Consider the following 15,398-nt stretch of genomic DNA (forward strand, 5'->3'; position numbering starts at 1 on the left):
AGAGATGATTTACCTCAACTGAGGATTTAATCCACTAATCGCACGGATTACAATGGTTCTCCACTTAGTCAGCAACTAAGTCTTCCAGAGTCTTCTGATCACACACTGATCACTCCAGGAACAACTGCTTAGATACCCTCTAAGACTTTCTAGAGTATACTGATCCACACGATCACTCTAGTTACAACCTGCTTAGATAACCTCTAAGACTTCCTAGAGTATTCTGATCCACACGATCACTCTAGTTCCTTACAACTTAATGTAATCAATTCTAAGAGTATTACAATTGCTTCTTAAAAGCTATAATCACAAACTGTGATATTTCTCTTAACGTTTAAGCTTAATCTCACTAATATATTACAACAGCAATGTAGTGAGCTTTGATGAAGATGAAGATTCTGAGCTTTGAATAGAACAGAGTTTCAGCAAGTTAATGTAGGTTGTTTTTTGTTCAGAATCGTTAACCTTGCTTCTCATCAGAACTTCATATTTATAGGCGGTTGAGAAGATGACCGTTGAGTGCATTTAATGCTTTGCGTGTTCCGTACAGCATCGCATTTAATGTTATACGCTTTTGTCAACTACCTCGAGCCTTGTTCACGCTGTGTCTACTGACGTAGCCTATAATAGCTTTTAACGTTCCTTTTGTCAGTCAGCGTAGCTTGCCACTTGTACTTCCTTCTGATCTGATGTTTGTGAATACAACGTTTGAATATCATCAGAGTCAAACAGCTTGGTGCAAAGCATCTTCTGATCTTCTGACCTTGAAGTGCTTCTGAGCGTGATACCATCAGAACTTCAGTGCTTCTAATCTCATGTTCTTCTGATGCTTCCATAGACCCATGTTCTGATTCTGCTTCGACCATCTTCTGATGTATTGCCAGACCATGTTCTGATGTTGCATGCTGAACACTTTTAGACAAAGCTTCTGAGCGCTGAATTATGCATACTCTTTATATATTTCCTGAAAAGGAAATTGCATTGGATTAGAGTACCATATAATCTTAAGCAAAATTCATATTATTGTTATCATCAAAACTAAGATAATTGATCAGAACAAATCTTGTTCTAACAGGATCGACTCGCTAAGTTCGGACCCGCAATAGACCTCACTCCCTAGTAGAGTCGCCAGCTGTCGCTACCACGAAAATTAATAGAGTCGCCACTAACATATTTATCCTGAAAAGGAAGGGGATGCCAGCAAACCACAAAACAAAACAACGGTCTCACGAGCAGAGAAAAAGGGTAAGGGAGTCAGTTACGCGAGGGGAAGGTGTTAGCATCCCTCATGCCCATCGTACTCGATGGTATCCACGCTTGTGTCTAAAACTATGGGTGTGTAACAAATCTATGCCTAAACTGAACTAGTATGCATGCAAAATGTAGGGAAAAGAAAGAGTTATACTCGCACGGGCCCTACCCCGCTGCCTACCTATCCTTTTTGAGGAATCAGAGGTACCGTAGCTGGGCTAACTAGTTTCTGTTTGTTTTGTGTTTTTTAGGTGAACGAGTTTCATTCGAACTCCGCTGCTAGACCTTTGGAGACTTATGCTAGGAATTGAGCGGAAATAACAAGCTCTTAAGAAAAGAAAATCAAAGAGTTTGGTTTGTGTTTTAAAGAATGCATGAGGAAAATCTAAGCTAAAGGGGGGGGGAAGCTTGCTACCTATGTTATCATACAAAGGGTACAAGTATAAACTAAGCTAGCAACCTATGAGGGAAAAGCGAAAAGCAAACAAGAATATCACACAAACGATCTCCGCTCGTAAAGCAAACAAAACCACCGGCGCAGGCCGAGTAGAAGAAAAGCGGTCCCGCCATAGCCAAGGGGAGCGGATCACCCGAGTCAACCAAGCATTAGACCTCACAAAAATGATCGGCCCATAGACAAGAGGAGCGAGTCCCTCTCAGCAACCAAGCTTTCACAGATCTAAAAGGAAAATGGTGTGTGCGTCAACGTCGGTCAACGTGAGCTATAAGAAATGCGGGGGTTCGATTGCATGAACCCTTTACCTGACATACTCGATAATAGGATCTTGTGCTAGTTCAGAAGCAAGCAACGCGTAGCGTGCACTTACTGAATGGATATAAACACACCAACAAAAACACACCAACAAAAACAGAGCCTCTTTCGAGGGCTTGGCCAGATGAATGTCTTGGTCCCACTTCACATGTTTTAGGATGATGCGGAAAGCGGTAAAATGCGGGAAGAAGGTAAAATGAAACGAGATCAATACCAAACGGATTATGATCTGTGAACTACAGCGAAGAGAGAAAGAAAACTAGAGATCCCGCGAGCGAGCTAGCAAAGGCAATAGCAAATAGTCAGCACACCGATTAGCCATGTAAGCAAACAAGGGTCGACGTCGTGAAAATAAATCATCCGTCGACGTTTGCGTCGAGCATAATCACGATAAACCTGCAAGAGGAACAAGCAATCCAAGCAAACAAATATAAAGCAAAAGAAACGTGTCTCTAAGATGAGAGCACGACGCGAGAGATTGTGTCCTGCAAATAAAGTGGAACACTCAAGTAATAAGCATCGATCGGTGACTATCCAAATGCCTTGCACACTAGAACACAAGTTAGAGATAACAAACATCACAATCGGAATTACGTTATTGAATTATAAGCTAAGAGAAAATGAACAATTAACGCACACATGAAATGGACAACAAATGTCAAGGGGAAAACAAACATGTATATCCTACAATCAATCCATATCAATCATCTCATGAGATAGAACGTTTCACAAGCTTTCCAACGATATAAAGAACGTGCAAATCGGAGTTACGAGTAAAAAGATACGAAAGATTGAAGTTAGAAAAGAAAAGGAAAAAAACACACAGGGGAACCGGTTCCCCTATCTGGGAACCGAGTTCGCAGACCCTTCTGCCACCCGTTTTGGCCTCTAATGGATGGGAACCGGTTCCCTAAAGCTAGGAACCGGGTTCCACTGTTTTAAAATCACTTTTTTGCTATTTTTTATGTTTGGGAACCAATTGCATCCAATCAAAACCAAAGCCAACTTGCACACGTAATATAAACCAAAAAAGAACTCTCACAATCTACGAAAATGCACATGGAATTACGACACAAACTCATGGCATAGAATATCACATGTTAGCATGTATGAGATGCAAATTGGAAATCAACATAAGCACGTTTTCTAGCAACACAAGCAACAAGTGGCACACTTCCTCACATACCACATAAGCAAACCAAGTATATATCATGTTATAAAAATCAAGCACGACTCGACAAATGCTATGGAAACAAGCGACAAATATGATTCACATATAGCACACATCATCAATCACATGATTCAAGCAAATGAGCCTCAAGTTGGCCACTAATTCCATATTTAGTCATCACCAACAATGATCATACCAACACAACAATTGATACAAAGATTAGCATATGCAAATATGATCATACCAACGCAAATATGCTCAAGCCACGAATAAATCATCAAATGCGGCAGTTATCGAGCAAAGGTTTAACACATGCATTTGTACAAACACTTTGAGTGCACCACAAGTCACATACATGGATTTTAACAATTAATCATACAAAATCACCAATAATTCATAGATCCAAGGATAAAATGTCACGATTCATCATCAAAAATCATCCATTATATACAACAATCATTAGATCTAACCAAAGTTCACATGATCACTACCAATTTGATTAACAACATGCAAATTCACCGATCAATCCTCATCAATCAACATTAATCAATAACAAAACATGAATCTAGATTCAAATTCACATAATGACTAACAATTAAGCACTTAATTCAAGATCCGAAAGCTTACCGAGCGAAGATCTAATCCGACGCGCAAACACGAACACAATACGAACGCTAACACGAAGTGAAGTCGAAACGCGAATCCCAAGGGAGAGGAGAGAGAGGCGCGCGAGATGTGTGGTAGAGGAGCAGAAGAAATTCTAGATCTTGATCTTCAATCCATGTTGTTCTTGAATTTGATGAAGATCAATGAATGTTCATAAACATTGATGAAAGTTTTATAGAATTTGTGGTTTTTGATCTATGAGAATTGAGAGAAAGTGTTTTTGATATTTTTGGGTGAAGTGAAGCTATGAGAGAAAAAGAGGGAAAATGAATTATATAGTGTGAGTGGTTAAATGTCCAAAACGCCCTTAATTATCTCCTTTTTTGCTCGTTTTCGAGGAATTGTCATTCGGTGTGAAATTCGAAACCGGGAACAACGTCAACTCGAAAATGACTAAATTTGTGACTCATATCCGCAAGAATCATCTCAATCCGATAAGCGATGAAGAAATTACGCGCGTTTGAATGACGAGAAACGCCGATACATCTGGCGCGACTGTGCTGAATTTTGTGAGTACCGCTCAAAGAATTCGATAAAACTCCTCTTCGGCTCGAAATCTATTCAAGCATGTGTGACGACGAATCAAAGCTAACAAAATTTCTGAGAGAATACCGCTGGAATGGACTTTGTACGATAAAAATCGAAGAAGTTATGAATTTTCAAACTTGTCGCGACATGCTCGAAAATACACTTTTCACCGAAAGATCACGATGTTCTTCAAAATGTTGGGCATTTTCGGTGCATAATTGGTCAACGACCCGAACATATGAAATCTCAAGAATAATGACACAGAGCTGCAATTAAAATTTCGAGCGAATCCGACAAGGAGATCATGAGATATGGATTTTCTAAGGCCCGAAAACCTACATTCAACATCATTTTTCACTGCGAACGCTCCAGTAATTTGTTGATTCGACCATCTTCTTCATTGAATTGGTTTCTGAGCCAAACACGAAAGTTGTAGAGAACGTCAAAAAAGTTGTAGGGAACTAAGCTCATAACATCCTCCAGCTAAGACTTGTGAATTTCTTCGCATTCTCACCGTATAACCAAATTTCATGCCATATCTCCTTAAAACCATGAGAACTCTTTATTATTTTTCTTCCCTTTTCGAACGACGAAATAAATGTCTTTGATAACTTATAGCTCAAATAAAGAGGAAACATTTGGGGTGCAACAACTGCAAAACATGCAGGGTTTTCTTATTCACTCCTTTTGATTTTCTTTTCATAGGCTTATGATGTGTATTTCAACATTATCGTTTCATCACACACTTTGTGTATGCTGCCTCTAATGGAGCAGCTTAATTAATCTTATGCTGATTTTCTTGCTCACATTGTCTTACTCCATCTTCTTCTATCATAATTTTTGCTCTTTTTATAGAAGTCTGTTATTACCGTTGGAATATTGCCGTTTGAATTATATTTGAACATAGCATTTAATGCTTGATGTAGACCGAATGATGAAATACCTATTCCCAAGGCGAATCTTATCTTTGATAGCGTGTCTTCTTCGTTTTTCTTTTTGGTAGCGTGTCTTCTTTTACTTAATCAAGATGTAGACCAAAATAGATGTCATAATTTTGTCTTTGCATTGAGTACCGTGATTGCTTGCATGTGATTTTATTGAATCAATTTATGCTTGTTCTTAGGAGCTTCTGCATACCGGATAAAAACGTCTTTTGTTGGTATTGCCTGTGAATGTTAACGTTGCTTGCACTTCAGTCTTTGATTGTCTTTTGATTTCTGAAGCTTTGCACTTGGTCATAACTTCTGATCATTTATTCATATGATCTTCATGTTGTAACAAGTCTTCATGTATCTGATGTTTTTGTTTAATTCCTTGAAGCTTGTCTGAGTTTCTTTCTGATGCTGTCATCATTAATGTCGTATAAAACTTAATGTATAGTATCTGCACACTTAATGAAAGCATTAGTAATAAAATTTTTACTCACAAAATATATGCTTGTTATCATCAAAACCAGATTCTGAACGTAGATTCTCAATCTTGTTCTAAAAAAGTATGGTTGCACTATTACTAGGACGTATGATCTCTCGTGTACTTGTGTTATTACTAAAAAGGGGAGACTAGGTGAGCCAATAAGAATGGATGAAGTTACTCCTCATTGGAAGAGACTTAGTTTTTATGATGATGGTTGCATCGAAGGAGAAAAATCGAATATCTCTATTATTTCCAAAGTGGAGGTGATACAAGAGAGGTTTTCGAAGGCCGCTGACAACATGAAACTATACATCAAAGAACAATTGCGGAAGATCGGATTTCCAGAAACAACCAACATGAAACCATCGTCTCAACTAGTTAAGACAAAGGGTGCTTCAAAGAAAGTGAAGCCTACACCGAATGACAAATCGACTACACGGTCTCCTTCATATTGTGAGCACATCGACAAACTCTTTCCCGACTCACCTACTCCGAAATTGCAAAAATCTCAAAAAAGTTCAAACAAAGGAGATCGCATTAGCAAACCGCCACCGACACCTATTCCACTGAAAGTTCTGACTCCGACACCTATTTCTCCAAAAACTACGTCAATCAAAAAGGTACATGTTGCTCCAAAAATTCCATTCATCGACGAGATGCCAGTTTTTATGCAGAAATACATAGACCGGGTCGTCAATATGGCGGGGGACGATAATTGCGGATTTCGAGCCGTATCAACTTTACTTGGTAAGGGAGAGAATGCCCATAAGCTTGTCTGTCATGAATTTATCGAAGAGTTGATGAACCATAAAGACCCGTACACGCGGGTATTTGGAAACGAAGCTAAATTTGAATCGGTTAACGAAGCTCTTGTTCCTTGGTTGGGCGCTAACACACCGATTTCAAAATGGATGAGATTCCCATAAATGGGACATCTTATTGCATGCGCATATGATATGGTATGCAATGAATTGACACATTATGGTTTTTTGGAAACCTTTTTTCCGCTCCGCAGTGCACCTCCTACATATCCAAATGATCGTATTATGTGTATTGGATGACTGGCAAAATTGTAACATTTTGTGCAAGTTTACTTGAAACCGGGATGCCAAATACCACCTACGTCACCAGAATAAGAGCTTCAACATACCAAGAATGCCAAGACGTGGTCGGATCTTTTTGTGGATAGGATGCACGAATTTGAAAGATTGAATAATATCGAAAAAGAATCGAATGCAGAAAAGTCGAAATTGGAACCACCAATAGATTTAGCCGGCGACAGTTCTTTTGATGTATTTTCTAGTTTCAAAGTTTAATATATGCACTCTTTAACACTGCAATATAATCATTTTTAGTCAAGTATTAGTTTATGTGTTTGTGTTTATGTGTTTTTTCCTTCTACTTCTATTGCTACTGCATTCTGTTCTGTAAAAAAAACTAACAGCGAAACTTCCATAGATGTATCCACGGAAGGGTCTATTTATGAAATTTATGGGTTTTGTGTTGGTAATCAATGTTAACATTATTAAATTTTATTGAAATTCTATTCCGTTCCGTTAAACATGTTTTTGGTGAATAATGTTGAATTATGTTCCTCGGAAAAGCATGACAAATGATTTTAAAATTTTATTAAGGAGTTGTAGCATCCTATTTGCATGTTTTACTCTGAAATTATTTTGTATTCTGCGGGGATTAGAATTGTGTTACAATGGTGGTATCAGAGCATGGTCGGCCATTTGGCCAGGTTACTAATGAGTTTATTCCCTTTGGTATGCGACATGTGTGTGAAACACTGTCGGTACTCGGTGTGTTCTTAGCTGTTTGTCTGCAAAGGTGAGATTGAAACAAGTGGGGGAGAAGCTGTTCTATGTGAGACATTATGCCTAGGTAACTTTAGGCATAAGATAGAGGATGCTATTGTAGTTGGGTAACGATGATTTATGCTACCATTATGGTTTTCGGCTACCTATTGACAAATTGAGGAATTGATCACCCTTAATCTCTTGTTAATAGTAGACGGGATTGTATTGGATGGGATAAGTTGTCTTGCCAACTTGATAGTATGTAAAGTGGATGAGTCTAAGCAAGATGGTGTTGCGTTATTGGCATTGATGGCAACCTTGGATGTTCATGAGAAGAGAACAAATGAAGAATTGCCAATAGTTCATGATTTTGCGGTGGTATTTCTTGAGGTTGTAAGTGATTTACCACTGGAACGGGAGTTTGCGATCAACTTAGTTCCTGGAACTAGTACTGTTTTGATGGCTCCATATCATATGTCGGCATATGAGTTGGCTGAATTGAAGAGTCAATTAGAAGAGTTGCTTGAGAAGGAATTTATTCGTCCGAGTGTTTCGCCGTGGGGTGCTCCTGTGTTGTTGGTAAAGAAGAAAGAGGGTTCTATGAGATTGTGTGTGGATTACAGACAGTTGAACAAAGTTACTATCAAGAACCGGTATCAATTGCCAAGGATTGATGATTTGATGGATCAACTAGTCGGAGCATGTGTATTCAGTAAGATTGATCTAAGGTCTGGGTATCTTCAAATTCGTGTAAAAGCAGACGATATTCAGAAGACTGCATTCAGGACAAGGTATGGTCATTACGAGTATACTGTAATGCCTTTTGGAGTGACTAATGCACCTGATGTTTTCATGGAGTGCATGAATAAGATCTTTCATCCTTATCTTGATAAGTTTGTAGTAGTGTTTATTGATGACATTCAGATCTACTCCAAGAACGAGGTAGAGCATGCAGAACATCTAAGAATTATGCTGGAGTTGTTGAAAGCGAAGAAACTTTAAGCTAAGTTACCGAAGTGTGAGTTCTGGTTAGGTGATGTAAGTTTTCTTGGTCATGTGATTTCCAAGAATGGTATTGTTGTTGATCCTACAAAGATAAAAGCGGTATCCTTGTGGGAAGCTCTGAAATCTGTTTCCGAGATTCGTAGTTTTCTTGGTTTTGCAGGTTATTACAGAGAGTTCATAGAGGAATTTTCAAATTTATCATTGTCGTTAACTAAGTTGACTAGAAAGGGCCAAACGTTCATTTGTAATTCGAAATGCGAAGAGGGATTCCAAGAGTTATAGAAAACATTGACTAGTGCTCCTATCCTGATTTTGCCAAATTCGGCCTAATCTTTTATAGTATATTGTGATGCTTCACTGATGGGATTAGGTGGCGTATTGATGCAGAATCAGGAGGTAGTGGCTTATGCCTCGAGATAACTTAAATTTCATGAAAGGAATTACCCGACTCATGATTTAGAGTTGGCAGCTGTGGTCTTTGTGTTGAAATTGTGGAGACATTATCTGTATGGTTCGAGATTTGAGGTATTTAGTGATCACAAGAGTCTGAAGTACCTCTTTGATCAGAAAAAGCATAATATGAGACAAAGGAGGTGGTTAGAATTCCTTAAAGATTATGATTTTGGGTTGAATTACCATCCAATTAAGGCGAACATTGTTGCAGATGCTTTGAGTAGGAAGTCCCTACATATGTATATGTTGATGGTGCGGGAGTTGGATTTAATCGAACAATTCATAGACTTGAGTTTGGTATGTGAAGGCACTCCTAATAGTGTTAAATTGGGTATGCTAAAATTGATAAGTGGTATTCTTGATGAGATTAGAGCGGGTCAGAAATTTGATATTGGTTTAGTTGATCGGTTGACCTTGATCAACCAAGGTAAGGGAGGTGATTTCCGAATTGATGAGAATGGTATAATGATGTTTGGTGATCGAGTTTGTGTTCCTGATGTTGTTGAGCTTAGGAAGAGTATTCTTGAGGAAGGACATCGTAGTGGATTGAGTATTCATCTTGGTGCTACTAAGATGTATCACAATTTGAAGAAGTTGTTTTGGTGGCCTGGAATGAAAAAGGAAATTGCTGAGTTTGTTTATTCTTGTTTGATTTTCCAGAAGTCAAAGGTCGAGCATTAGAAGCCGTATGGGTTTATGCAAACGTTGTCTATTCCGGAGTGGAAATGGGACATCATATCTATGGATTTTGTTTTTGGTTTACCGAGGATAGTTAAGAAATGTGAAGCTATTTGGGTTATTGTAGATAGGTTGACAAAGTATGCTCACTTCATACCAATGAGGATGGATTATCCGATGGAAAAGTTAGCTCAGTTGTATATTAAGAAAATAGTTAGTCTACATGGAACTCCTTCGAGTATTGTGTCCGATAGAGATCCCAGATTTACACCTAAATTCTGAGAAGGTTTTCAGAAGGATTTGGATACTAAGTTGAGATTGAGTTCTTCTTATCATCCGCAGACTGATGGTCAGAATAGGAGGACGATTCGGTCGTTGGAGGTTCTTTTGCATGCTTGTGTATTAGAGGGAAGTGGTGCTTGGGATAGTTATCTACCTTTGAGTGAATTTACTTATAAATAGTTTTCATTCGAGTATTAGTATGGCTCCGTTTGAGGCTTTGTATGGTAGGAGGTGTAGGACGCCATTATGCTGGTATGAATCTTGTGAGGGTGGTGTGATTGGACCGGAGATTGTTCAACAAACTACATAAAAGATTAAGATGATTCGGGAGAAGATGAAAGCTTCTCATAGTCTTCAAAAGAGCTACCATGATAAGTGGAGGAAAACACTTGAGTTTCAAAAGGGAGATCATGTGTTTCTGCGAGTTACTCCTATGACTGGTGCTGGTTGGGCTCTGAAGTCAAAGATGTTGACGCCACGTTTTATTGGTCTATTTCAGATTACGAAAAGAGTATGAGAAGTGGCCTATCGTATTGCTTTACCTCAGACGCTTGCGAATTTGCACGATGCGTTTCATGCGGATCTTTCTCATGTGATCCAAGTAGATGATGTACAGGTGAGAGACAACCTGGCGATTGAGACATTGCCTATGAGGATTGAATATCGAGTGTTGAAGCAACTGCAGGGTAAAGAGATAGCATTGGTCAAAGTAGCTTGGGGAAGACCAACAAGTGGTAATGTTACTTGGGAGCTGGAGAGTCAGATGAAAGACTCTTATCCTGAGCTCTTTACTTGAGGTATGTTTTCGACGATGAAAACTCTTTTAGTGGGGAGAGTTGTAACACCTCATTATTTACATTATTTAATTTAATTGGAATTTAAATTATTGATTGGATTAATTTGGAGTTTTTGGTGATTTATTATAATATTATGTAAAATAAAGTAATTGGGTCTAGTATGATAGTTAGTAAAGGGGAGGTGTAAGCAAGTGGGTGTTACTAATCTAATTTCTATTTTTCATATAATAAGGGATTTTGGAAAGAAAAGAAAATAGAAAAGATAAGATAAAAGGAGAAAGAAGAAGAACTTAGTATATGTGAAAACCAGAGGAAGAGGAAGCATTCAATATTCTTGGCTAAGGTATGGGACTAATTCCTTTTAGCCTATAGTATCAGTTTATGAATGATAGAATTGATTAGGTGTATTGTTTGTCCCAATTGAATGTATTAGAGATTTTGGGGTTTTGAAACCTATGGAGTAATTTGGAGGATTTTGATGAAATTAGTGATTATGGATTATACTTGATGTTAGATAAACCTCAATCATGTTAGGAATGTGTTAAAATATTAAATTTGGCACTATTTTGATGTTGCAACCGTTTTGGTACGTTTTGATTGAGTTGGAAAGATGAAATGCTCAAAAGGGGGATTTTTGGGTTATGGTTCAGGAAGAACCGGGTTCCCAAATGCGGGAACCGATTTCCCAGACTCTCGGGAACGTAAAAAATTGAGATTTTAAATAGGGAACCCGGGTTCCCAAATTGAGGAACCGGTTCCCACTGAGTTGGACTGAATTTTCTGAAACTTCAAAATATCATAACTTTTGATCCGTAAGTCCGTTTTATGTGTCGTTCAAAGCATTAGGAAGCTAACGAAATTATCTTTGTGATGAAAATGAATTTATTAGCACTAGATGATCTAATTATTATGTGGTTGTGTAAATGACATAATACCTTTTAAATAGACTAATAAATCATACCAAAATTTTAAAAATACTTTGACTTATAGAATCACATAATAATTAGATGATGAATGTATGTTGTATAATTGATGGATAATTCAATATTTTGAATTACGGTGATATGCTTAAATGTTAAGATTATATGGATAATTCTTATTTGCATATGTTTTGGTAATTATATGTATACATGATGCTTAAATTTATCAAATGTATATGTTCTTTTTGGTGGTTGTTGAGAATGGCATTGATTGTCTTGTATGCAATATGTCATTTGTGATTGATAAATGCTATATGAATGTTATTGATGAATGTGATAATGTGGTAATGTCGCAACAACATAATTGTAACATTAATGTGTTAGAACAAGATTTGTTCTAATCAATTATCTTAGTTTTGATGATAACAATAATATGAATTTTGCTTAAGATAATATGGTACTCTAATCCAATGCAATTTCCCTTTCAGGAAATATATAAAGAGTACGCATAATTCAGCGCTCAGAAGCTTTGTCTCAAAGGGTTCAGCATGCAACATCAGAACATGGTCTGGCAAGACATCAGAAGATGGTCGAAGCAGAATCAGAACATGGGTCTATGGAAGCATCAGAAGAACAAGAGAACAGAAGCACTGAAGCTCAGAAGATGGTATCACGCTCAGAAGCACTTCAAGGTCAGAAGATCAGAAGATGCTATGCACCAAGCTGTTTGACTCTGATGATATTCAAACGTTGTATTCACAAACATCAGATCAGAAGAAAGTACAAGTGGCAAGCTACGCTGACTGACAAAAGGAACGTTAAAAGCTACTAAAGGCTACGTCAGTAGACACAGCGTGAACAAGGCTCGAGGTAGTTGACAAAAGCGTATAACATTAAATGCGATGCTGTACGGAACACGCAAAGCATTAAATGCATCCAACGGTCATCTTCTCCAAACGCCTATAAATATGAAGTTCTGATGAGAAGCAAGGTTAACGATTCTGCACCAAAACAACTCATATCAAACTTGCTGAAACGCTGTTTAAATCTAAACTCAGAATCTTCATCTTCATCAAAGCTCACTACATTGCTGTTGTAATATTTTAGTGAGATTAAGCTTAAACGATTAAGAGAAATATCACAGTTGTGATTATCGCTTTTAAGAAGCATTTGTAAACTCTTAGAATTGATTACATTAAGTTGTAAGTAACTAGAGTGATCGTGTTGATCAGAATACTCTAGGGAAAGTCTTAGGAGTGAACTAAGCAGATTGTAACTAGAGTGATCGTGTTGATCAGTAGACTCTAGAAAAGTCTTAGAGGGTATCTAAGCAGTTGTTCCTGGAGTGATCAGTGTGTGATCAGAAGACTCTGGAAGACTTAGTTGCGGACTAAGTGGAAAACCATTGTAATCCGTGCGATTAGTGGATTAAATCCTCAGTTGAGGTAAATCATCTCTGCGGGGGTGGACTGGAGTAGTTTAGTTAACAACGAACCAGGATAAAAATAACTGTGCATTTATTTTTATCTGTCAAGTTTTTAAAGCTACACTTATTCAAACCCCCCCTTTCTAAGTGTTTTTCTATCCTTCAATTGGCATCAGAGCGCCGGTTCTAAGGTGCAAGCACTTAACCGTGTTTAGAAAAGATTCAGGAAGAGAAAAACGCTTCGGTAAAAGATGGTTGATGAAAGTGAAAAGTCTACACCTACACCTGCATCTACATCTGGCTCTGCTGAGCAATACAACGGTAACAATGGTTATACTATACCGCCGGTATTTGATGGTGAAAACTTTGAATACTGGAAAGATAAACTGGAAAGTTACTTTCTGGGTCTAGATGGTGATCTATGGGATCTTCTGATGGATGGTTACAAACATCCAGTAAATGCCAGTGGCGCAAAGCTGTCAAGGCAAGAAATGAATGATGATCAAAAGAAGCTTTTCAGGAATCATCATAAATGCAGAACTGTTTTGCTGAATGCTATCTCTCATGCTGAGTATGAGAAGATATCTAACAGGGAAACGGCCTATGACATATATGAGTCCTTGAAAATGACTCATGAAGGAAATGCTCAAGTCAAGGAGACTAAAGCTCTAGCTTTAATCCAGAAGTATGAAGCCTTCAAGATTGAGGATGATGAAGACATTGAAAAGATGTTTTCAAGATTTCAAACTCTTACTGCTGGATTGAGAGTTCTTGACAAGGGATACACCAAGGCTGATCACGTAAAGAAGATCATCAGAAGCTTACCCAGAAGATGGGGTCCTATGGTGACTGCATTCAAGATTGCAAAGAATCTGAATGAAGTTTCTCTGGAAGAGCTTATCAGTGCCTTGAGAAGTCATGAAATAGAGCTGGACGCAAATGAGCCTCAAAAGAAAGGTAAGTCTATTGCATTAAAATCTAATATCAAGAAATGCACTAACGCTTTTCAGGCTAGAGAAGAAGATCCTGAAGAATCAGAATCTGAAGAAGAAGATGAACTGTTCCTGATCTCCAGAAGGCTAAATCAACTCTGGAAGACCAAGCAAAGGAAGTTCAGAGGCTTCAGAAGTTCAAGGAAATTTGAACGTGGAGAATCTTCTGATGAAAGAAGATTTGACAAGAAGAAGGTCATGTGCTATGAATGCAATGAGCCTGGACACTACAAGAATGAATGTCCAAATATTCAGAAGGAAAGTCCCAAGAAAAAGTTTCATAAGAAGAAAGGTCTTATGGCAACCTGGGATGAGTCAGAAGATGATTCAGAAGATGAGCAGGCCAACTGTGCGCTGATGGCGACACAAGATGACGGATCAGAATCTACATCAGAATCAGATTCTGAAGAGGTATTTTCTGAACTTACTAGAGATGAGTTAGTTTCCGGTCTAACTGAACTTCTGGAACTCAAGTCTCAGATTAGTCTCAAATACAAAAAGCTGAAAAAGCAATTTGAATTTGAAACAAAGAAGCTTGAGTTGGAGAATTCTGAATTAAAAGAAAAACTTTTAAAATTATCCAATAATGTTGGATCTCCTTCTGATTCAGAAAAATCCACTCCTAGTCTAAACCATATTCTGAAAGAATATGACTTAAGTTTCAGAAAGTTCTTATCTAGAAGTATTGGCAGAAGTCAGCTAGCTTCTATGATATATGCTGTGTCTGGAAACAAAAGAGTTGGCATTGGTTTTGAGGGTGAAACCCCATACAAACTTGAACCTGTTGATGAAATGAAAATCACATACAAGCCATTGTATGATCAGTTCAAGTATGGCCACTCCCATGATATTAGGCACACTTCACATGCTCAAAGTTTTCACATAACACACACCAAAAGGCATGTGACACAACCTAGGAAATATCATGAAACTCACATTAAGAATTATCATGCTGTTCCTCCTTCTGCTTACAATGTTAAACCTAAGTTCAATCAGAACTTGAGAAGAACTAACAAGAAAGGACCCAAGAAAATGTGGGTACCAAAGAAAAAGACTATTTCTTTTGCAGATTTCCTTGATGACAAAGAAGATAAAAGTCAACATGACATGTCTCCTGGACTAAAGTTGATCTCAACACTTGAAGGGAAGAAAGACTGTCTTCCAAGTTCTGGTACTTAAATCTGTTGAAGAAACTTGTCTGAAGGAGATCAGAAAAGATAGTTTATCAGTCTTGAAATCATT

The 15,398-nt window shown here is 37.9% G+C and overlaps 1 protein-coding gene across 1 annotated transcript; it reads left to right on the forward strand.

Moving 5' to 3' along the window:
• The first annotated feature begins 5,965 nt into the window (after positions 1-5,965).
• LOC131636641 (uncharacterized) lies at positions 5,966-6,727 on the forward strand. Its single transcript, XM_058907252.1, has one exon. The coding sequence runs from the start codon at positions 5,966-5,968 to the stop codon at positions 6,725-6,727; it is 762 nt and encodes a 253-aa protein (XP_058763235.1).
• The last annotated feature ends 8,671 nt before the right edge of the window (positions 6,728-15,398 follow it).

The sequence above is a fragment of the Vicia villosa genome, unplaced genomic scaffold (genome assembly GCF_029867415.1).
Source record: "Vicia villosa cultivar HV-30 ecotype Madison, WI unplaced genomic scaffold, Vvil1.0 ctg.001800F_1_1, whole genome shotgun sequence".
Classification (NCBI taxonomy): Eukaryota; Viridiplantae; Streptophyta; class Magnoliopsida; order Fabales; family Fabaceae; genus Vicia; species Vicia villosa.

Bases quoted from the DNA above. Each gene is read 5' to 3' on its own strand.
- LOC131636641 (XM_058907252.1), top strand. From the start codon at position 5,966: ATGGATGAAGTTACTCCTCATTGGAAGAGACTTAGTTTTTATGATGAT.